At 44.1% G+C, this 23,019-nt stretch overlaps 1 protein-coding gene across 12 annotated transcripts in view; it reads right to left on the bottom strand.

The window, feature by feature from the left end:
* The window catches only part of MAST3 (microtubule associated serine/threonine kinase 3), a 349,606-nt gene that overhangs the window by 111,261 nt on the left and 215,326 nt on the right, over positions 1 to 23,019 (bottom strand). For all 12 annotated transcript variants that reach the window (XR_008892095.1, XM_056570004.1, XM_056570015.1 and 9 more), the window contains 2 exons: positions 20,050 to 20,151; positions 19,464 to 19,596 (listed from right to left, as the gene is read on the bottom strand). Coding sequence is in view for 11 of the 12 variants with exons in the window: in XM_056570004.1 (XP_056425979.1) it covers positions 19,464 to 19,596; positions 20,050 to 20,151 (235 nt within the window). In the remaining variant the exon portion in view is untranslated. The remainder of the gene's footprint in view (positions 1 to 19,463; positions 19,597 to 20,049; positions 20,152 to 23,019) is intronic.

Below are 23,019 nucleotides of genomic sequence, written 5' to 3'. Positions count from 1 at the left end.
GACCACTATACAGTGGTCTATAAACTGTAGCCCTCCAGATAATACAAAACTACAACTCCCAGCATGCCCAGACAGCTGTTTGGGCATGCTGGGATTTGCAGTTTTGCAACAGCTGGAGGGCTATAGTTTGGAAATCACTGTGCAGTGGTCTCTAAACTGTGGCCCTTCAGATCTTGCAAAACTACAACTCGGCATTCTGGGAGTAGTTGTAGTTGCGTACCTCCAGCTGTTGCACAACTACATCTCCCACCATGCCCTTTGGCGATCATTACATGCTGGGAGTTGTAGTTTTGCAACAGTTGGAGGCACACTGGTAAGAAAATACTGAGTTAGGTAACAGATCCTAACTGAAGGTTTTGCCTCCAGCTGTTGCAAAAGTACAACTCCCAGCATGCACTTTGCCAGGTTATACTCTGTCTAGCACCTTAAGGACCTTTACCCACCTACTTTTTTCCATATTCTGGTGCCTTCATCCTTTGCTTATTCTTACTGTGATTTTATGCTTTTTCTCAATAAAGTTTGTATATTTTAACTTTATCATTATTGCCTTGTGCACGATTTCTCTATTGGGGTCATCAGATTTTAGTGCATGGTTACTTACATATCAGTAAGGTACTTCTTTCGGTGTTCAAAAGTAAAAACATGTCAAGTTTATGATGCCAACATAAAGTAGACATATTGTATATGTGAATCAGTATAACATTTATTTGGAATTTCTATTTTACTTACAAGCAGAGAGCTTCAAATTTAGAAAAATGCTACACTTTCCATGACATTTTGGAATTTTTCACCAAGAATTTATGCAAGTATCGATGAAAATGTATTACTATGTTAAAGTAGAATATGTCATGAAAAAACAAACACAATCTTGGAATCAAATTCATAAGTAAAAGCATCCCCGAGTTATTAATGCTTAAAGGGTACCTCTCATCAAAAAAACTTTTGATATATTATAGATTAATGTATTCAGAATAACTTTACAATTGCATGTTATTAAAAAATATGCTTCTTTCTATTTAATTTTCCACTTTGAAGAAATGTCCACTAGGGGTCTTCCTACCAGTCCTGGCAGCAAGCATTTCAGACTCATGCTGGAGTCCTCAACACTACGAGCTGCCAGTCTGCTTTGTTCACAAAGGAGAACACTCAGAGCTGCCAGCCTGCTTTGTTCACAGCCTGTTTGGCTGTGAACAAAGCAGGCTGGCAGCTCTGAGTGTTTAGGACTCCAGCATGAGTCAGAAATGCTTGCTGACAGGACTGATCGGGAAAAATACAATAGAAGGAAGCATATGTTTCATTAACATGCTATTGGAAAGTTATTCAACATTCATTAATCTAAAATATATCAAAAAGTTTATTTGATGAGAGGTACCCTTTAAAAGCGACAGGGGTCAGATGTGCAAAAAAAGGTTTGGTCCTTAACCCCTTAAGGACTCAGCGTTTTTCCGTTTTTGCATTTTCATTTTTTCCTCATCACCTTCTAAAAATCATAACGCTTTCAATTTTGCACCTAAAAATCCATATGATGGCTAATTTTTTGCGCCACCAATTCTACTTTGCAGTGACATTAGTCATTTTACCAAAAAATCCACGGCGAAACCGAAGGAAAAAAAATCATTGTGCGACAAAATTGAAGAAAAAAATTTCATTTTGTAACTTTTGGGGGCTTCCGTTTCTACGCGTTGCATTTTTTGCTCAAAATTACACCTTATCTTTATTCTGTAGGTCTATACGATTAAAATGATACCCTATTTATGTAGGTTTGGTTTTTATTGGTACCATTTTTGTGTTCATCGGACTTTTTGATCGCTTTTTATCCATTTTTTTATGATATAAAAAGTGACCAAAAATATGCTAAGTTGGACTTTGGAATTTTTTTGCACGTACGCCATTGATCTTGCGGTTTAATTAATGATATAATTTTATCGTTCAGACATTTACGCACACGGCCATACCACATATGTTAATTTTTATTTACACATTTTTTTTTTTCATGGGAAAAGGGGGAGGATTCAAACTTATTAGGGAAGGGGTTAAATGACCTTTGTTAACTTTCTATTTTCATTTTTTTTGCAGTGCTATAGCTCCCATAGGGAGCTATAGCACTGCACACACTGATCTCTTATGCTGATCCCTGCAAAGCCATAGCTTTGCACGGATCAGCGAGATAGGGGCTCGATTGCACAAGCCTGTAGCTCAGGCTTGGAGAAATCAAACCCCGATCGGAAGCCGCGGAGAGAGGTAAGGAGATCTCCGCCTGCGTCCCAGCTGATCGGAACATCGCAATTTTATCGCGATGTCCCGATCAGCCCGACTGAGCTGCCGGGAAGCGTTTACTTTCGTTTTCAGACGCGGCGATCAACTTGGATCGCCGCGTCCGAAGGGTTAACAGTGCGCGGCACAACGATCGCTGCCACACGCTGTTAGCCCAGGGTCCCGCCTATCGTTAGCAGCCGGGACAGACCCGACGCGATGCGTGGTCACGGTGTGACCCCGTTTTTCACAACGGGACCGGGCTCAGGGTGTACAGGTACGCCCTGAGTCCTTAAGAGGTTAATGTGAAAATGGGCTTGGTCGTTAAGGGGTTAAACTTTTTTTTATTTTTTACACTTTTAATCCCCTTAGACTTTTAGGAGAAATCATTAGATTCCATAGAACCACACTGATCTGTGTGCACTTCTTTTACTCCTCATATTCTAAGACCATTAAATTTTTTTTTTTTTCACTGACCTAGTTGTATTGAGGCTTATTTTTTGTGGGACAAATTTTACATTTCATTGGTGCACTTTATTTTATCATATAATGTATTAAAGAGCCATAAAATATATGTAAGGCAAAATAAAATAAAAATGGAATTGCGCAAATTTTGTGGGGCAATAATGGTTCACAATATGGTAAATCTGATATGCTATCTTTATTCTATTGGTCAGTATTCCAATGAAACATGGGTAATTTGTTTTGCGTTTACGCCTTTTACCGTGCAGCATCAGGAACATTATAATTTAATAGTTCAGACAATACGCATGCGGCGATACCAAATACCATTTTTTTTTTTTTTTTTACAGTGTTTTATTTGAACAATAGGAAGGGGGGGGGGGTGATCTGAACTTTTATAAGGCGGAGGATTTAAAATAGTTTAAAAATAAAAAAAAATTATTTTTTATTTTTACTGAATACACATTAGCCTTAAGCAATCGTCGATCTACTGAGGTCCAGGAAAGACTGGCAGATGTCAGCTGATTATAGCAGCGGGGATCTGACGGTTATGACGCAGGCCTGCGTCATATTCCCTTCACCCGACCCATGATTTACCGGTAAGTTATAGGTCAGGAAAGGGTTAAAGGGGATTTGCAAAGTAGTATGGCAGAAAATTCCTAAATTCAGGTGTGTCAATTTGTGGCATCATACTGGAGGCTGTAATTGTTGTCAAAGGGGCTTCAACTAAGTACTAAGTAAGGGGTCTGAATACTGTCATTGCGATATTTTAGTTTTTCCTTTTCGCTAAATTAGCAAATGCATTGTACAATACATGTTGTAATGAAGCCTATTTTTGCAGGTGCTCTGACAAGTTATCTGCTGAGTACTTTCAAAGGGGTATTCTGGGATATATTTTTCTATATGTTGCTGGCGGTTGCTAAAAATAAAACAATGCATATCCACTCCAGTCCCCCTGCAGCTCCAATCAGTACCTTCTGGTCTCCCACTGCTTGTTGCTTGTAGCTGTTCTGAAACGACACCTCAAAACAGGACATGCCTGCCCAGCCAATCACGGGCCAAGACATGACAACTGCGCCCGCTGATCGGCTCAGCAGCCAATGTCTCATGCAGACCCAGATCTTGGAAGAGCTGTGCATTGGGATCATGGTTGCATGACAGCAGTGGTGGGGGAGCTGGAAAAAGTAGATTTTTGGACTTGCCGTAAAATCTCTTTCTTAGAGCTTCTATTGGGGGACACAGGACCATGGGTATATGCTGTTGCTGCTAGGAGGCTGACAGTATGCAAAAAAACAAAAGAATGTCGGCTCCTCCCGGCATAATATACCTGCTCCCTCACTCTGAGCAACTCAGTTTTGTCCCAAAGCAGAAGGAGAACCGACCAAGAAACAACAGTCCGAATACAAACCCAGACAAGAAGGGAACAGACCACAAAAAAAAAAAAAAAAAAAAAAAAAAAAAACACCCCCACACCAAAAGGAGCTAGGCGCTGCGGAATCTGCAAGCGCTATATAAATAAATAAATAGAGCGGAAACTGGCTGGTCGCAAACAAACTAATGGGCAAGTGCTGTGTGCGCCCCCCCCCCCCCCCCCCCCCCCCAATAGAAGCTCAGGGAAAGAGATTTTACAGTAAGTCCAAAAATCTACTTTTCTCGAGCGCTTCATTGGGGGACACAGGACCATGGGACATCTTAAAGCAGTCCCTGGGGAGGGAAGACCCAACCCAGCCATGAAAAGAACTCGGGCGTCTCAACTGCCGCCTGTAAGACCCTGTGGCCCAAACCTGCGTCAGAAGATGCAAAGGTATGAACACTGTAAAACTTGGCAAAAGTATGCAGAGACGACAAAGTTGCCGTCTTGCAAACCTGTAGAGCTGAAGCCCCGTGGCTGACCGCCCAGGAGGCCCCCACCGCGAGGGTGGAATGAGCAGTCACTCTGAAGGGGGCACATGACTCTTGCAGCGATGTGCCTCCGAAATGGCGGAGCGAATCCACTGGGAGATAGTAGCCTTGGAGGGAGACAGCCCCTTGCGCCACCCGTCGGGGAGCACAAATAGGGAATCACACCGCTGGAAGGAGGAAGTGACCAACAAATAGGTCTGATCCGCCCAGACCAAGTCCACCTTGTGAAGCTGGCACTCCGGCTGATGAGAAGGGAATGGGCATAAGGAAGGCAATACGATCTCCTCGTTCAAGTGAGAGAGTGAGTGAGTGAGAGACCACGGTTTCAAACACCACGCCGTCAAATGCAGCGGAAGTAAATTGGGGTGGCAAAGGGGCCCTTGGGAGATGAGGTCGGGACGATCCAGAAGACAGAAGGGAACGTCTGCCACGAGACCGATCACGTCCACGTACCACACTCGACGAGGCCAGTCCGGAACCACCAGACTCGCCGAGGCAACCCTGGGAAGTAGCAGGAAGAGATAGGGGTCCAAGGGACCACAAGAGCGTCCACCGCAAGAGCCAGAGGATCCCGAGACCTGGACACAAAGCGAGGAACTTTCGTGTTTTGGCGTGACGCGAACAGATCCACGTCTGGGGTCCCCCAACGGTGACAAATTAGATCGAAGACCTCTGGGTGAAGGGACCACTCGCCCGGGTCCGTGGTGGAACAACTCAGGAAGTCCGCCTCCTAATTGTCGATCCTGTGAATGTGCACTGCCGAAATGGCTGGAAAGTGAAGTACCACCCAAAATAGGATCTGCGACGCCTCCCTCATTGCCGCTGAGCTGCAAGTGCCTCCCTCGATTGATGTACGCCACGGCTGTGGCTTTGTCCGTCTGCACCCGAACTGGAAGGCCCCGAAGCAGACTCCAGTGCAGAAGGCACAGGAAGATTGCCCTGAGCTCCAGGACGTTGATGGGGAGTCCGGACTCTGACGGAGTCCATCAGTCTTGGACCATATGGTACCGAAAGACACCGCCCCAGCCCAGTAGACTCGCGTCCGTGGTCAGGACATGCCAATGGAGAGGCAGGAAGGAGCGACCCTCCCGGAAGAGGGGGGGGGGAACGAAGCCACCAAAGGAGGGAGCAGCAAACTGGGGGTGAATGCCGGATTCTACAGTGGAGAGACAAGGGAGATTTGTCCCACTGAGATAGGATAGTACCGAAATTGGGCAAAGGGAACCGCTTCCAAGGAGGTCACCATCTTGCCCAGAATGGACACGCAAGTGCGGATGCAAAACAAACTCGGCCACCGAAGGAAGCAAATCCCTGATAAGAGCTCCCGGAGCTTGTCCTCCAGAAGAGCGAGACGAGCAGCAGCCACGTCGAAGCGGATCCCGAGAAACAACCGGGATTGGGACGGAGACGGGTTGGATTTTGCATGGTTGATGATCCAACCGAAACTGGAGAGGGTCTGTAGCGTGATGTTGAAGCTGACCCAATTCTGCTCCAGAGAGGGCGCCTTGATGAGCAGGTCGTCCAGGTAGGGGAGAACAGAGACACCCCGAGAGTGGAGGAGGGACACCACTGCCGCCAGCATCTTGGTAAATACCCGGGGTGTGGTCGCCAAACCGAAGGGCAGAGCGACGAATTGAGAATGACCCACAGGAACAGCGAACCTGAGAAAACGCTGGTGGGCCGGAAAGATAGGGATGTGCAAGTAGGCATCCCGAATGTCCACGGAGGAGAGGAACTCCCTGATCCATGGAGGCGACTATTGACCATAGGGATTCCATCAGAAAGTGCTGCAGTCGCACGACTGTTCAACAGTTTCATATCAAGAAAAGGGCAAACCGTGCCGTCTTTTTTTTAAAAAGGAAGCTCTGTCCAGTGGCAGGGTAGTGGATTTAGACAGCCGCGACACAGGAGGGTCCACCGGAGGAGAAGACCACTTTATAACTAGATCCTGGGGGAAGGGAAAGATAGCCCTTCTTAGTCCCGTGGAAGCGCGTATCCAGATGCTTCCAAGCCACCTCTAACAGCTCGTCAAATTCTGTGTGTGGGCCGAAAACCTGGGGAGCCAGATGAGCGCGGCAGAAGGAGACTTCAGGGGTTGCCCCGGAAGTTCCTGGGTTCTGTAGATGGAAGGTGCTGTCCATGACAGCCGACACCAGACTGTCCACCATATCTGACATGCAGGAAGCCTGGTCCGAGTCAGAGGGAGGGTCTGAATCAGAGTTCACAAGTTCACCAGGGGACTGGGAGCGCTTCGGAGGAGTTCTGGATCGGGAGGAGGTGGACCGGGAGTGGGGGTGCGGAGACAGGCAGCGGACACTGGGTGACCGGTTGCAGTGGCGCCTGGAGGAGGTGGAATGAAAGCGGGAGCAGAAGCTGAGGTGAGAGGACCCCGGATGGCCCGACTCAGGGGAGGAATGGCGCCCCAGACGGCCACGGGAGGGCCGTAGGGAAGGACGGGAGGGGGGACCCACTGCAGTCTCCCTAGTGGAAAGAGCATAAGGAGGACCGCCCCTGGGAAACCCTGGCCAAATCGGAAATTGTCTGAGAGAGAGAGATGAGACCCATTCGAGAGCTGAATCAGACAGTCTGCTGTCCGGAGGACCATCCTGCACGGTCGTCAGGGGAGGACTGGGTCACAGGGATGCACAGGGTGGACAGGTAGGTTCAGAAGAACCACCCGGCATTTCAGATTTACAGCTGGGGCAGGCGTAGTAAGTGACCAGCGCAGGGACGCCTGCCAGGAAGGGGGGGGGGGGGGGGGTGAAAATCGGACATAAAAAAGGGCACTAGTAAGTGAGACAACCAGACAGACAAAAGAATGATCTCACCCAGGTCCTGTGTCTGAGAGAAGAAGGTCCTCAAGGTACGGCTGGAGCTGCAGCAGAGGATGACCGGCAGGGAAGCCGAGATGAGTAGCAGAGTAGTGTGTGCAGACAGGCCCATGCTGGGCCAGTAGCAGAGGAAGAGGAGGGGCCAGCTGACCCCTCCCGCACACGCAAACTCAGGAGTGGTCAGAGCCCTGACCCCCAGAGCACGCAATCCATCCCATAGGAGAAGAGGAGGAAAAGAAAAACCAGCACCCCTGCAGCGCACACTCTGGGACCGACAGCTTAACCTGTCCTGTGGAACTGAGAGGCCGCCGGGAGTAAGGGGAGGAGCTGCCATAATGCAGGGGGCGTGACGCCGCAGGCTCGATTAGAGAGTGCCCGCAGACCGGACAGAGAGCGGGTGCGCAAGGGGAGAGGCCGCAGTGCAGGGCTGATGAGGAAAAAGAAGCAGCGGCGTTGGGCCACTGGCAGGCCAGAGCCGCGGGCACAGTGCCACCCGCCTGCAGCCCGGACCGAAATTCCCCATAGAGAACGTGGGATTCCCCCTCCCCGAGGACACCCCCCGTGCAGGATCAGTACAACATGCTGTCTCCCCAGGAAAAAGGTGGGTAGGACAGCAAGAACTGCAGAGGAAAAACGGAGGGGAGCTGACTGCCTGTTAACCCCTATTGTCCCTGATTCTGATGGGACTGCAGATGCACCCGCACCCCCAGAGCTCCCTAGCCAGAAGCCCCCCGAAGTACTAGAGCCTAGGGATCGACCGATATAGTTTTTTTTTTTTTTTAGGGCCGATACCGTTACTCTGTGGAGGTTAGGGCCGATAGCCGATAACTTATACCGATATTCTGGTATAAGTTAACAGCTATTTATCCCCTCCAGCGACACCGCTGCAGATCATCGATTTAAAGCAGGCGCTTTAAATCAATGAACTGCAGCGGCTTTTGCGGTACCAGAAACTGCCACCGCCACCCACTTCTCTCCCCCTGCCAGTCCTGGGGTCCTGAGTCCTATCACTGGCACCGACAGACCCAGCTGGTAAACAGAGGCAAATGGGGGACCCGGACCCAGGGTACACCACCAGCATAGGCGTGCGCAGCCTATTGCATTAGGGTGTGCACCCTAAAGCACAAACTCACGCCGCACGCGTATATGTCCGCCATTACCAGCGGGTCCCTGGCTGCGATCAACAGCCGGGACCTGCCGCACATGATCCGGGCATCGCTCCGATGCCCGTGGTTATGCTTAGGACGTAAATGTACGTCCTGGTGCATCAAGTACCACGTCATCAGGACATACATTTACGTCCTTCATCGTTAAGGGGTTAAATGGAACTTAATAAAAGGTATATTTTATCATATGGAAGGTCCCTATACAAATCAGTGCCTATAAGGTATGTAGGTTGGTTTTTAGCTAGCTAGGTCAGTTGGTAGCTAGGTGGATTGGTAGTTGATAGCTAGGTAGATAGCATGTAGGCAAAGTCAGATTACAATACACAGTGTTACTTCACACTTTGTATGTTTAGTTCACAAATAGAGCAACTGATGGAGTGCACTTCATACAATCATAGATGCAGAGCCTCTAGTGCTATTCAAAGTGCACATATAATTAGGTATTACTGTTTCACATTTTGTGTAAACTGCGCATTCATAAACATAAGATGCATAACTTTGCCTTGATGTCAGGACACTTGTATAGTTGCACAAAGTCCTGTGTATTACATCGGGTCCCTATATTAGCACCAGGTAATGTATTCACTGTTCACGTCCCAACACTGCGCTATTGCATTAGTGTCCGTCACTGGTGGCCCGGGAAGCGATATTAGAAGAATACACGCTACAACGTGATCCCTGATTAATTAAAGCATGTAGGATCGCCTATGGCAATGTGAACGGAGCCCAAATACTTGAAACCAGCTACCACTAGGAAACTGCGAAGTGCAATGGCATAGTGTTATACAATCTGCAGCCAATGCATAACAAAGGAAGCTGTGTACATGTGTGGATTAGGAAATGGAGTGACGGGCACTAGTGCAATAGCGCAGTGTTGGGACATCTGCAATAAAGTGAACAGTGAATACATAACCTGGTGCTAATATAGGGACCCCATGTAATACACAGGACTTTGTGCAATTATACAAGAAGGGTCCTGACATCAAGGCAAAGTTATGCATCTTATGTTTATGAATGCGCAGTTTACACAAAAAAAAAAAAACAGTAACACCTAATTATATATGCACTTTGAATAACCCTAGAGCACTGGTCTCCAACCTGCGGACCTCCAGATGTTGCAAAACTACAACTCCCAGCATGCCCTGACAGCCGTTGGCTGTCCGGGCATGCTAGGAGTTGTAGTTTTGCAACATCTGGAGGTCCGCAGGTTGGAGACCACTGCACTAGAGGCTCTGCATCTATGATTGTATGAAGTGCACTCCATCAGTTGCTTTATTTGTGAACTAAACATACAAAGGACATTAACTCACATATAATTGGACTGCAAAATAAAGAGCAGTAATAAAAAGTCATAGAAGTAACTGCATAATAACGTGTCTATGTGAAAAGGGTCCAGTAGAGCAGTGTTTCCCAACCAGGGTGCCTCCAGGTGTTGCAAAACTACAACTCCCAGCATGCCTGGACAGCCAAAGGCTGTCCAGGCATGCTGGGAATTGTAGTTTTGCAACATCTGGAGGCACCCTGGTTGGGAAAAACTGCAGTAGAGTAAGTGTGAAGTAACACTGTGTATTGTGACTAAAAGCCCCCACCCCACCGGGTCACCACCCCACACGATTCCCCATCCCAAAGTACCAAAGAAAATAACAAAAATAACTCACCTAGTCCCACGCAGCGATCTCCTGAAGAGCCGGGCCGCGTTCTCTCTTCTCCACAGTGCAGGCGCTGATGATTGACGTCATCAGCGCCTGCGTCTGGGAAGGGGTCACGGCCTTCTCTGAACTCTGTGCGCACACAGTTCAGAAGCTCCGGCAGAGAGTGAACAGCTATAAATGCCTCCCTGGGTTAAATAGACCCAGGGAGCATATAATACAGCAAAGTCTGCGGGCAGAACTGGGGAGGATTACCCCATGATCTGTCCCCCTGCATGATTTTCTGGGGGGATGTGTCCCCCCGATTTCTACGCTCCCTGGATATCCCGAATTTGACGGAGCCTGGGCTTGATTAGGGTGTGCCCAGGCACACCCGGCACACCCCGTGCGCACGCCTATGACCACCAGGCGCTGGTTGATGGCGAGGAGAGGTTAACGGCCCATTCAACAATGCACCGTGCCCCTAGCTTGCAAGTGGGGGATCAGGCAGCGCCATGCTCCTGTCACCCCACGCTAGAGAAAACAAAAAAGAGAAGAAAAAAAAAAATCTAACTATACCCTGAGACAAGGAAAAAAAACATAAGACCAGGTCTGGAGAGCACCAGACCTGTTTCCTGCTGACACCAAGCTAAAACTGAGTTGCTCAGAGTCAGGGGGCGGGTATATCCTGCCGGGAGGAGCAGACTTTCTTTTGTCTTTTGCCTAGTGTCAGCCTCCTAGCGGCAAAAGCATATACCCATGGTCCTTTGTCCCCCAACGAAGCGCTCAAGAAAGTATAGAGTTAAACGAGTGAGCATAAGGATACGGACTGTATTTTGTCTGCAACTCGTTGCTATCTGGAAGGCTGAGGTGTCAGGGAAGACACGTCAGTGTGGTAAAACCAAAGGATTTATTTCCAAAATAGGTAGGCAGACAGCGCGTTTCGCTAGGGGACCCTCGCTTCATCCGGTCTGAGATACTATACAGATGACACTCCTTTTATCTTACTTCATTTAGAAAAGTGCGGCAATAAAGTCACAGACAGTGACGTCACCTGTGGGACGGAAGTGTAGCAATAAACGAACACACAGATAAAAAGTTTAGACAAATAAACCCAATGAATACTTATTAAAAAATATAAATATTTAATTAATAGTTCAGTGTTCATACCGAAGGGAGCATTTGTAATGTGTAATGATATGATTTGAGCAAGGCTTTGTTTCATTCAGCGGAGCTTTCCGATGGGCTTCCCCGAGTTGTGCTATTCATCCAGCGTGCATCAGTAAGTGTTGCATGTAGCTTTGTAGTGCTGACATGTCGGGCAACCTGTAAGAATGCCGCTCGGGATCAGGTGCGTATGGGAGACCTGTCCTGATACCTGTAATGAAGTCTACAGTTTTTCTGGGGTATTGATTGAATGTATCACACAGTTATGTATAGCGCATGGAGCGCAATCCAAATGGGAAACTGGGCATATTGACAGAAGCAAAAAAAAAAAAAAAAGCGCATAATACGGTAGGGGAAATCTAGATAACGAAAACCCCAATTTCAAGGTTGAAGTGCCATATAGATAGGGATAATTCCTATGCATAGTGTTTGATTGGTTCATGGAAGCATATAATGCAGGGTAGGAGCGAATAATACACGTTGTGGGTGACAGGAGCATGGACTACAAAGTTAAAGGGGTATTCCAGGAAAAAACTTTTTTTTATATATCAACTGGCCCCGGAAAGTTAAACAGATTTGTAAATTAGGAAATGTAGAATATGTGTAGCTCACTTGGGATAAAATAAATAATGTGCTTGAGGTTAAAGGTGTTGCCTTCACCCAAAAGGCCTAATGTTAAATGTAGAAATTATAAATATAAAATATTTATGTGAACCAGTCCTCAAAAGCACAGGGGAGAGAAGAAGGAAAAGACTAGTGGAGATGGGATCCAAGAAATGGTCTTTATTATATAAAAAGGATATATATGACCAATCGCCTAGCAGGGCCCTTGCTAAAGGCGAATGGCATATACTGGGTAAAAAATAGATATGAAAAATACAGAATATAGTAGGATTAAAATGAAATAAATATGATGGGTAAGTAGCACCAAAGAAAATTCATTCATTAAATATCTGCTGCATATATCAGGAGAAAACGTTCTCAGTCCATATAATTCATAGGGATATTTCAATGAAAAATCCACAAGAAATGTCCAGAATGAAAAGTCACAATTAGTTTGGGTGTATCCCGAGTAACGATATATGGTAGTGAATGTAGCGACAATAGCTACAATAGGAAATTCATGGACAAGTAATGCAGACAATGTGGCAAACACTGTCAGCGATGAAGATGTCAAGTCTCGGTGCACAGCACCACTCACCCTCCTTTGGAGTCCTCAGGTCCGGGCTGGCACGGCTGAGTCCGGCACTCTGGATATCAATGCCCGCCTGGGTGGTATGCTGGGTGGAATCTCCGGGGGTCCGAGTGTCCTGGGCTGGCACGGGAGGCGTCCGGCCTTGGGGAGGATGATGTCCAGGAGTAACTCTGCCGACCGGGGCTGTGAGTGGATGCAGGTAACAGGTGGTGCGGATTGCACGTGTGAATAAGGCGCTAACAGCGCGCGTGCAGCAGTGGTCCCGGAATAGCGGGCATCCAGCTGTTGCAATTGGAATATGGCAGATAAAGTCTATTTGAAGTGATATACACTTATGGATAAGGTGCAGATAATGGGCTAGACGCGTTTCAAGGCCGCGGGCCTTTTCTTCAGTACCTATAGCTACTGAAGAAAAGGCCCGCGGCCTTGAAACGCGTCTAGCCCATTATCTGCACCTTATCCATAAGTGTATATCACTTCAAATAGACTTTATCTGCCATATTCCAATTGCAACAGCTGGATGCCCGCGATTCCGGGACCACTGCTGCACGCGCGCTGTTAGCGCCTTATTCACACGTGCAATCCGCACCACCTGTTACCTGCATCCACTCACAGCCCCGGTCGGCAGAGTTACTCCTGGACATCATCCTCCCCAAGGCCGGACGCCTCCCGTGCCAGCCCAGGACACTCGGACCCCGGAAATTCAGCCACTCACCCAGCATACCACCCAGGCAGGCATTGATATCAAGAGTGCCGGACTCAGCCGTGCCAGCCCGGACCTGAGGACTCCAAAGGAGGGTGAGTGGTGCTGTGCACCGAGACTTGACATCTTCATCGCTGACAGTGTTTGCCACATTGTCTGCATTACTTGTCCATGAATTTCCTATTGTAGCTATTGTCGCTACATTCACTACCATATACCGTTACTCCGGATACACCCAAACTAATTGTGACTTTTCATTCTGGACATTTCTTGTGGATTTTTCATTGAAATATCCCTATGAATTATATGGACTGAGAACGTTTTCTCCTGATATATGCAGCAGATATTTAATGAATGAATTTTCTTTGGTGCTACTTACCCATCAAATTTATTTCATTTTAATCCTACTATATTCTGTATTTTTCATATCTATTTTTTACCCAGTATATGCCAATCGCCTTTAGCAAGGGCCCTGCTAGGCGATTGGTCATATATATCCTTTTTATATAATAAAGACCATTTCTTGGATCCCATCTCCACTAGTCTTTTCCTTCTTCTCTCCCCTGTGCTTTTGAGGACTGGTTCACATAAATATTTTATATTTATAATTTCTAGATTTGTAAATTACTTCTATTAAAAAATCCAATAGTTATTAGCTTCTGAAGTTTTCTGTCTAACTGCTCAATGATGATGTCACGTCCCAGGAGCTGTACATGATGGGAGAATATCCCCATAGGAGCTGGACAGCTCCCGGGACGCGAGTCATCAGAAAGCAGTTAGACAGAAAACAGCAACTCAACTTCAGAAGCTAATAACTATTGGAAGGATTAAGATTATTTAATAGAAGCAATTTACAAATCTGTTTAAGTTTCTGGAGCCAGTTGATATATAAAAAAAGTTTTGGCCTGGAATACCCCTTTAAAGTAGTACAAGGACCTTATTAGTGGGCTGTACGGATATATTCTCTTATCTGGTATACTGGCAAGAAAATAAATATATGCGCATGATGTGTGCATAAAGGGAATCCAGATCTTATTTTGTGTGGGATCGTATGCACGTGATTATTTTATGCCATGTTATAGGAAATGGAAGAATTGTGCATACCATATAGTTAAAGCATACCTGTCATAGTGCAAAAAAAGAAAAAAAAGTGATATGTTACTCAGGACCCAATCCTGATCATGTGCATATAATTTTTATGTGTCTCGGACCTATATATCCAGAGATATAAGCATTTATCTGCTGGTGAGTTACTTTTTCATTGTGCAGGCTGGAGGGGCGTGTCAGTTTGTCTCCCTCACAGGAGCAAGCCTGTGCAGTCAGCCAATCAGTACTGTCTACTCTGTAACCCTTTGCTTTCTGGTTTTATGCTGTGTCATGTGTCAGAGGAAGATACTTGGAGCTTGCCTGCAGTAATCAAAAGACATTATGGTGAATTCATAACAGGATAAAATGTATAAATATAAGAATAGATCTATATAAAATTAGTGCAAGGATTTTTAGATAAGAGTACAGCATTTTTATGAATACATGTTCTATCTGTTTTATCTTCTTCTAGTAAAGCTGGATGCTAATCAGCATAGCTGTCACTATGTGGGTTATTCGTCTTTCACAGACTCCTGAATGTCTGATCAACTTCTTTGTCATTCAGGAGTCCGAGAAAGCTTCGACTATTTCAGCATGCTGGGAGTTGTAGTTTAGTAACAACTGAAGCTGCAAGGTTTGTAAATAACTGTGTTAGAGCAGTGTTGCCTCGAGCTGTTGTAAAACTACAGCTCCCAGCATGTCCACACATCCTTTATCTGTAGTTTTGCATACACTATAGAAATCTCCTATACTGGATACCGGTATGATTTACGGCCGGTATCCAGTATGCTGTAAAATCTAGACTAGTCTGTCTGGCTAAAAAGACAGGCGACCCCTAGTGGCAGCTATTTTGAGCTTGAATTTCAGGTGAAAATTTTAATTTTTTTTTTTAACAGGTGTATATTGTGAAATGTCATATTATAATGAGTCCTGCAATATATGAAAAGTTTTTGACAATGACAGTGCCTCTTTAAAAGGCAGTGAACTAATATGGCAGCATGATGAAGAATGTAGATATGTGTAACTGTTTGTCACCAGCAGATAGTGATGGCATGATGTAAATAAATTAAATAGTTAAGTGAATTAAAAAAGATAAATACATAGATAAATGACTGCCTGTGATAGGCAGTGAAATAGGTTATAATAAGTATGAAAAAAACTGAAGATAATAATGGTGAGGATGGTGATCACCTGTAAGATATAGTGATAATTCGCTATATCGAATCTTCCGCAGATGCACATGTGTATAAACGCTATAACCCTCTAAGGAAGAACAGTGATTTCTGAGTGTAAAAAAGTTAGGACCCTCTGGGGAAGAGCAGTAATTTTGAGAGAGGTGGTGCAAGTCAATTTCAGGGGCTGTTCTCTGATTAGCTCAGTTGCTTCATTCAGTCCTCTTTGTGCCAGTGCGTCCAGTCGGAAAATCCAATACATTTCCCTTTTGATGAGTTCCTCATGCCGGTTGGGAACATGCTCTCCTATTTGATCGATGGGATACATTTGGACTGGATTGGCGATCCCCGGGTGTTTCTCCAAGCAGTGTCGAGAGACACTGTGTGGCAGGTATCCCTTCCTGATATTGCTTCTGTGGCCAGTCAGTCGTATGTGCAGCCTAAATATTGCAGGCCACATACACATTCCAATCCATAAATGACAAATTTAGAACTGCAAGTGAGGAATTGTTTGATCATAAAATTCTCCCCAGTGCAGTTATTGGTATGGATTTCATCATACCATTTTTTAATACTCTTACAGCATAGGCATCATTTATTTCCACAGTTATAGACTCCTGGATTTGGTCTTGTGCTGTTTTAGTCTGCTGGGAGCCAGTATAGATTTAACAGTGGGGGCTCTCCTGTAAGTGATTCTGGGGTATTGGGGTGGTTTCTTTTAAAAATGTGGTCACTCTGTAGAATATGTCATGGTTTTCTAAAGAAAATAGACAGAATTTGGCCATATATAGTTATAAGTAGTTATGAAATTCAGGCAGGATTGTTCAGTGTCAATCTTACTGTTACGTTTGGAGGTGTCCTTGGTGATGTCCTTTCCCTTCTAACATTCTTCTTGGGAGAGATTATTTGCTCTTTTTTGTGCTTCTGATATTAGTTGTTTGGGATATCTCTTTGCTAGAAATCGATTGGTTAGGAGTTCTGCTTGTTATAGATAAGTGTTCGTGTGTACAGTTTTTCCTTATCCTTTTAAATTGACTAAAAGGGATATTAGTCCTCCATTTCTTTAGATGTCCGCTGTCAAATGAAAGGTAACTGTTTAGAGTCAACCTTTTTGAAAAAAAATGTTGTAGTAATGATTTCCTTGGAGTCATGGGAGATCTCCAAATCGAGGTATTCTATTTTCTTCTTGGAGAATTGTGAAGCGAGAGTGACCCCCCAGTCATTACTCTTAATGGCTTCAATAAATTGTTGGATGATCTCTTCTGGTCCAGTTCAGAGGAAAAAAAAAAAACAAACAGATAATTTATGTATCTTCTATATAGGGATACATGTTTTTTGAACAAGTCTTTCAAAGTTGCCCATCACTAGGTTAGCATATGACGGTGCTACTGTGGTACCCATAGCAGTATCACAGGTCTGATGATAAATCGCACCATCATAGCTGAAATAATTATTGGTTAGTATAATTTCTAAAACAATCCAATAGGAATAGCTTTTGTAGTATGGCAATGTCAGGATCATCAGTCAAAACTTCACCGATGCATTTTAATCCGATGTCGTGCCTGATGTTACTATAAAAGGGCACTAACTTCCATGGTCAGGAAAATGCATCTTTCGTCCCAAATAACATTTTTTAGAAGGGAGAAGAGGCTATAAGAATTTTTTTAGATAGCTTGGAAGGTCTTGAACATGTTTTTGGAGTAGAAGATCCAAATCATGGGATAAAATGGAAGTATAGCTGTTTATGCCCGATATGATTGGGTGTCCTGAGGATTTACAGGATTCTTATGAATCTTGGGAAGGTGATAATAAAATGGTTTGGGGGGGGTTGAAGACGACGAGAAACTTTTTCTCTTTGTTAATGATGTTGTTCCTGAAGGCCTCTTCGACCAGCAAGCTGATTTTTCTTGTAAGGCCGGATAAGGATTGGTACTTAGTTTCCTATAGTATATAGGGCCGTCTAAGATGTTCAGCGTTTCTGCGTAGTCTGCTTAATTCCGGATTACGATCCCTCGAATTCTTGATAGTCTTTTAGGGTTTTTAGTGCTAGTTCAATGGCTTGATTAAATGCCCCTGTCTTTGTGTGGGGTAGAACTTGGATTTACTCTTAACTTTGGGGTGTACCCCTGGTGTCACATTTTCTTCCTTTCCAAGTGGAGTGGATACCATGCCAGGGGGTCTGTGTTGGATTTTATAAGGAAATGACTGTGCAAGGTTAAATTTCCTAGTGTATTGATGAAGGTCCAGGAACAACGTAAAATCCCCAGGTTTGTTGGATGGACAAAATGGGAGGCCTTTTTCAAGAAGAAGGGTTTCATATGGTGTGAGGTGATAGCTGGAAAGATTGAAAATCTTCATGTTAGAGATGCTGTTATATTTTGTGGCTTATTTCTCTCTAAATGCTCTCTTCTTTTTTCTCTTCGCTCTCTTTTGTATTTTCCTTCGCTTCTTTCGTTTTTTCTTTTTATTGGTTTTCCTGATAATTGGTCCAGGGTTTTCTGTTTTATTTTCGGTTTTGCCCCAAGTACTAAATAACTATCCTCGTTACCTGGAGTTTGGGTGGAGGATCCTATAGCGGGTATACTGCATGCTTTTAGGAAGGATACTAATGTTTGAAGTTCTCCAGCATTAGTGTTGTTCGTTATTGTTAGTTTCCCATTGTTAGCTTCATAGTGGGTGCCAACACTAATATCCCCATTTTATTGGGGTGGACTTTCAGCTATTACATGTTCGTCATTCATCTCCCATATGGATTCCTCATGGGTAGTGAGAAGAGATAATTAATCTTCCAGAGGATATGGTCCATCTTCTTTCGTAGGTGAAGGAGACCGTGGCAAGACTGTCACGTTGGTATACTCCTTGGAGTGTTCTCACCCTATTTCCTCCTGGAGCCTATCAATGGTGGTACTTATTTCCAGTATTTGGACTTTGTCTGTATTGGAGTTGCTGGTAAGCCAATCTCCTGGGTCTCCATGGGGATATTTTTCCTCATACCTCGTGGTGCTTCGCTGAGATCGACAGTTTTGGTTATGTCTTTTTTATTGTTTTCTGTACTGGAATGGTTGTCAGTCCTTGTATTGTAAAAGACTTTTTGGTTATAGTTGAACTTTCCATAATATGTGATTTTATGGCTATGTAAAGGGAATTTCTGTCATGAAGTGCGATATAGAATGGGATAATTCCTATGCCTAGTGTTTTGAACTTTTAATGAAATATTTATTCTTTTTAACAAGTATTCCTTGTGTTTGTCTAAACGTTGTTTTATCTATGTGTTGGTTTATTGCTACACTTCCGGCTAGGAGGCGACGTCACTGTCCGAGACTTAATTCCCGCACTTTACTAGATGAAGCAAGATAAAAGGATTGTTATCTGTATAGTAGCTAAGACCTGATGAAGCGATGGTCCCCTCGCAAAACGCGTTGTCTGCCTACCTGTTTAGGTTTTGAAAATAAATCCATTGGTTTTACCACGTTGTCATCTGTGTCTTCCCTGACACCTCAGCCTTCCCGATAGCACTGAATTGCAGACAAAATACAGTGAGTAACCTTATCCTCACTCCTTTAACTCTATGAATCGCAAAGCCATCATCAGATGAGCGGGAATGGATGCAAGGCTGACAGGGGATATGTTTGAGTACTGACTCATACGCGCATTACAGTGTTGTGCCTGCAGCGCAACACTGATAGGGGAGTGTATTGTCTTACTATTGTTTCCATCATTGTTTAAACCGATTGATCTGAAACAGAACACCTATTATATTTGTTTTAAGGCACTTAGATAGAGCCTGTGTCTCTGTTCTCGTTCTGCATGTTATTGCTCGAGAAAGTATAGCTTTTTTGCTTACCACCTGCCAGAGTACATTTTAGAATGAATGAAAATTACATATGTAATTTGTTACCTTCTAATGGATCTTTTGTGAGACCTAATTGGCTGATGATGTAACGTGGAATGTCAGTCTTTATACCATGGCCCTCTTTGGCATGACCCTCAGCAGCCTCTAACAGATGATAAAATTGCTCTGGATCGAATTCCTAGACATATTTAAAATAAAAAAAAACAACATCTTATTTATTAAACAGAGTAGAGCAAAATTCAATAATGCTTAGTAGTGCCTGTGCAAAACCACAATATTGGGCTTGACAAAATATCACCACATGCTCAACCTACAAATACCTAACCTATACATAAATACTGCTTTACAAAAGAAATGTTAAAAAAAAAAAAAAAAAAAAAAAAAAAAAAAGAGGGTACATACAATAAAATAGTAAAAATTGGCTCTGCTGACTGTACACCCTATCTGCACTATTGCATAATGGCACAGATTGTGGATAGGAATGGGATACATAAAAGTTTAGTTTATCACACACACACAAAAAAAAACACTTCCATGATGTCGTCGTAGAGAAGAGTTTCCATAAATCTAAGTAATGACTGTTTGAAGCTGTTATGACATTTATTTGTTTTGGCCATAAGGGCTTTATTACCAGACACTCAAGGAGTCTTGCTGGGCGTGCAATAACCATCAGCAACTTTCTTGCCAGCTGAACAATAAAAGTTACTTCTTCACTCTCAGATCGATTGTAGGCCTGAAACAAAGAAAAATAAATTATGTTTCCACTTTAAAATAGTTCCCAAAAATAATTAAATTGTCATAAAGGCTGGACTATTTAAAGGGCTTATCTAAGGACTAATAAATAAATTACATTTTTACTTTAACCTTTTAATGACACCCCCCAAATACACCTTTTTACAGTGGTCATTAAGGGTATTTATTAAGGCCTGTTGTGTTTTTACAGCAGGGCTGGAATAAGCTTTGGCAGCTCTCCCATGCAGGTAATCCCGGGTGCTTGGCAGTCAGTATGATAGTCAGGCACCTGCTGCAATTACCAGGAGCATAAAAATTAAAAAATCTGCTGCAGTTTAACCCTTCACATACAATGGTCAAATCATAACTGCTGCATGTAAGGATTGTCTGTGCACCACTTGCCTCCAGTATAAGCCCAGCTCCTGCAATCCCTAGCCCCAGATTTCATGGAAGCTGGGGTTCTTATGTAGGCCCCAGGCTTGCCATGGGTCTTTATGTGGGTGCCTACTAGTTTACTAGTGGAGTGTACAATACTAGCGATCTAGTGATCGCTGTCAGCCACCTTATGGGACTAGTGAAGAAAAAGTAAGTATGTAACATATGTCATCGACAAAAATTGGCTAGATAAGGGTTTTTGTTTAAAGTCCCATGCAAGTCTATGGGGAATGTATGTTCCAGCATAACTTACTGGCTGGAGATATTTTGATGAAACTTAGTGCATGTTACTTTTATGTCAAATAAAAATATATGATATATAAAAGGGGTACTCTGGCGGAATTTTTTATTTTTTTTCAAATAAACTGGTTCCAGAAAATTAAGTAGATTTGTACATTATTTCTTTCAAAAAATCTTAATCTTTCCAGAACTTATTAGCGGATGTATACTACAGATGATGTTGAGTGGTTCTTTTCAGTCTGACCACAGTGCTCTCTGCTGAGACCTCTGTCCATGTCAGGAACTGTCCAGAGTAGTGGCAAATCCCCATAGCAAACCTCTCCTGCTCCAGACAGTTCCTCAAATGGACAGATGTCAGCAGAGAGCATTGTGGGCAGACTGAAAACAACAACTTAATTTCCTCTGGAGCATACAGCATCTGATAAGTATTGGAAAGATTAAGATGTTTTCATAGAAGTAATTTACAAATCTTTCTGGCACCAGTTGATTTGAAAAAAAAAAAAAAAAAAAAAAATTTGATTTCCACTGGAGTACCCTTTTAAGGCCCCAAAGGCAAAACAGGGCAAGGGGTTAAAAGCAGCCAGACAAGGCCAGGAAAAAAAAAAAAAAAAAAATTCATAAACCCAATTAGGAGGTTCCAGTCCCACTGCTCCGTACTCCCTGGTCTACACTGGAGATCAAAAATTAGATTATTTATAAACACTTGATTTTTTCAGAAATAATGTAATATACGTTGATCATCATTTGAATTTTTATTTTTTTAATTTTTTTTAAGGGGTACACCATGCCATTACAACTAGAGATGAGCGAAGTTACAGTGATTCGTCACAAACGTCTCACCTCGGCAGTTGCTGACTTTAGCCTGCATAAATTAGTTCAGCTTTCAGGTAATCTGGTAGGCTGGAAAATGTGGATAAAGTCCTAGGAGACTCTCCTAGGACTGTATCAATCTTTTCCAGCCCACCGCAGCACCTGAAAGCTGAACTAATTTATGCAGGCTAAAGTTAGCAACTGCCAAGCCGAGAGGTTCATGACGAATCGAATCATTGTAACTTCGCTCATCTCTAATTACAACAAGGTTTTACAAAATAACCAAAGTATAATCAACAAAAAACCGTGATGATGATGATAATAATTCGAGAACAACAAGGACTGTAGCACAGAGAAAGATTGTAAGTAAATTTTCTGAAGGTTACACCAGTCACCAATCAGTAGGAAGTGTACAAGCCTTTGCTTTGAATGACTTCAGCACATCTGCGCCCCCCACAGGACATCACTAGTCTCTCACACTGCTCTGGTGGGATTTTGGTCCACTCTTCTTTCAGTCTCTATCACAGTTCTGTGACTGTTGTGGATTTCTTGGCCATAGCTTTGTCACCAAGGGTTTTCCAGAGGTTTTCTATTGGGCTTAGATCAGGACTCTGGGCGTCCATTTCATGGTTTCAAGGAACTGTTTTACCCATTTTGCTGTGTGACAGGGGGCATTGTCCTGCATGAAAATTGCTGCTGATTGATGAACACAAGGAAGGAACCCCGTGTTGTTGAAGAAGGTTCTGATACACACCATGTAGCTGTATGAGAGGTCCAACTCCTGCTGCAGAAAACATTCCCCAAACCATGACACTTTCTCCTCCACCTTTCACTGACTTCTTTACACACGTTGGGTTCAGTCTTTCCCCATAATGTTTCCCATCAGACCCAAATAAATTAAACTTGCTTTCATCACTAAAATGAACTCTGGACCACTTCTCTGTCCACACAACATGCTCCTCAGCAACGGTGAGTCCGGCCTTTTGAGTCTTTCTGCTAATGAGAGGTTTGGTCACTGCAGAGTGGGCTTTAAGTCCAAATGCTCTTAAATGTCAAGACACTGTATGACGAGACAGAACCTTACCCTGTTCAGTGATAAACTGGCGAGCAATTCCAGCTGCAGTGTTTAAACTATTATCCATGGAAATTCTCCCCATTATCCTGTCCTCTCCTGCATTCGTCTTTCGAGGGCGACCAGCCTTTTGGGGGACTTGAATGAGTTTGTGATGTTGTAAAGATGCAATATTCTAAAAAATCACAGACTTGGAATGACCAACTTCTCTTGCTGTGGCTGATAGGGTCACCCCTTCTGGACAACCTGCTGCCGGAGGGTTTCAGTCACTTTGGAACGGCACACCATTTTGGCAAAGTCAGTGAAAACTGG

Source organism: Hyla sarda, chromosome 1 (genome assembly GCF_029499605.1).
Source record: "Hyla sarda isolate aHylSar1 chromosome 1, aHylSar1.hap1, whole genome shotgun sequence".
NCBI classification, from domain to species: domain Eukaryota; kingdom Metazoa; phylum Chordata; class Amphibia; order Anura; family Hylidae; genus Hyla; species Hyla sarda.
Note: the sequence above shows the minus strand (reverse complement) of the source record. Positions and strands in the feature narration are given on the sequence as shown.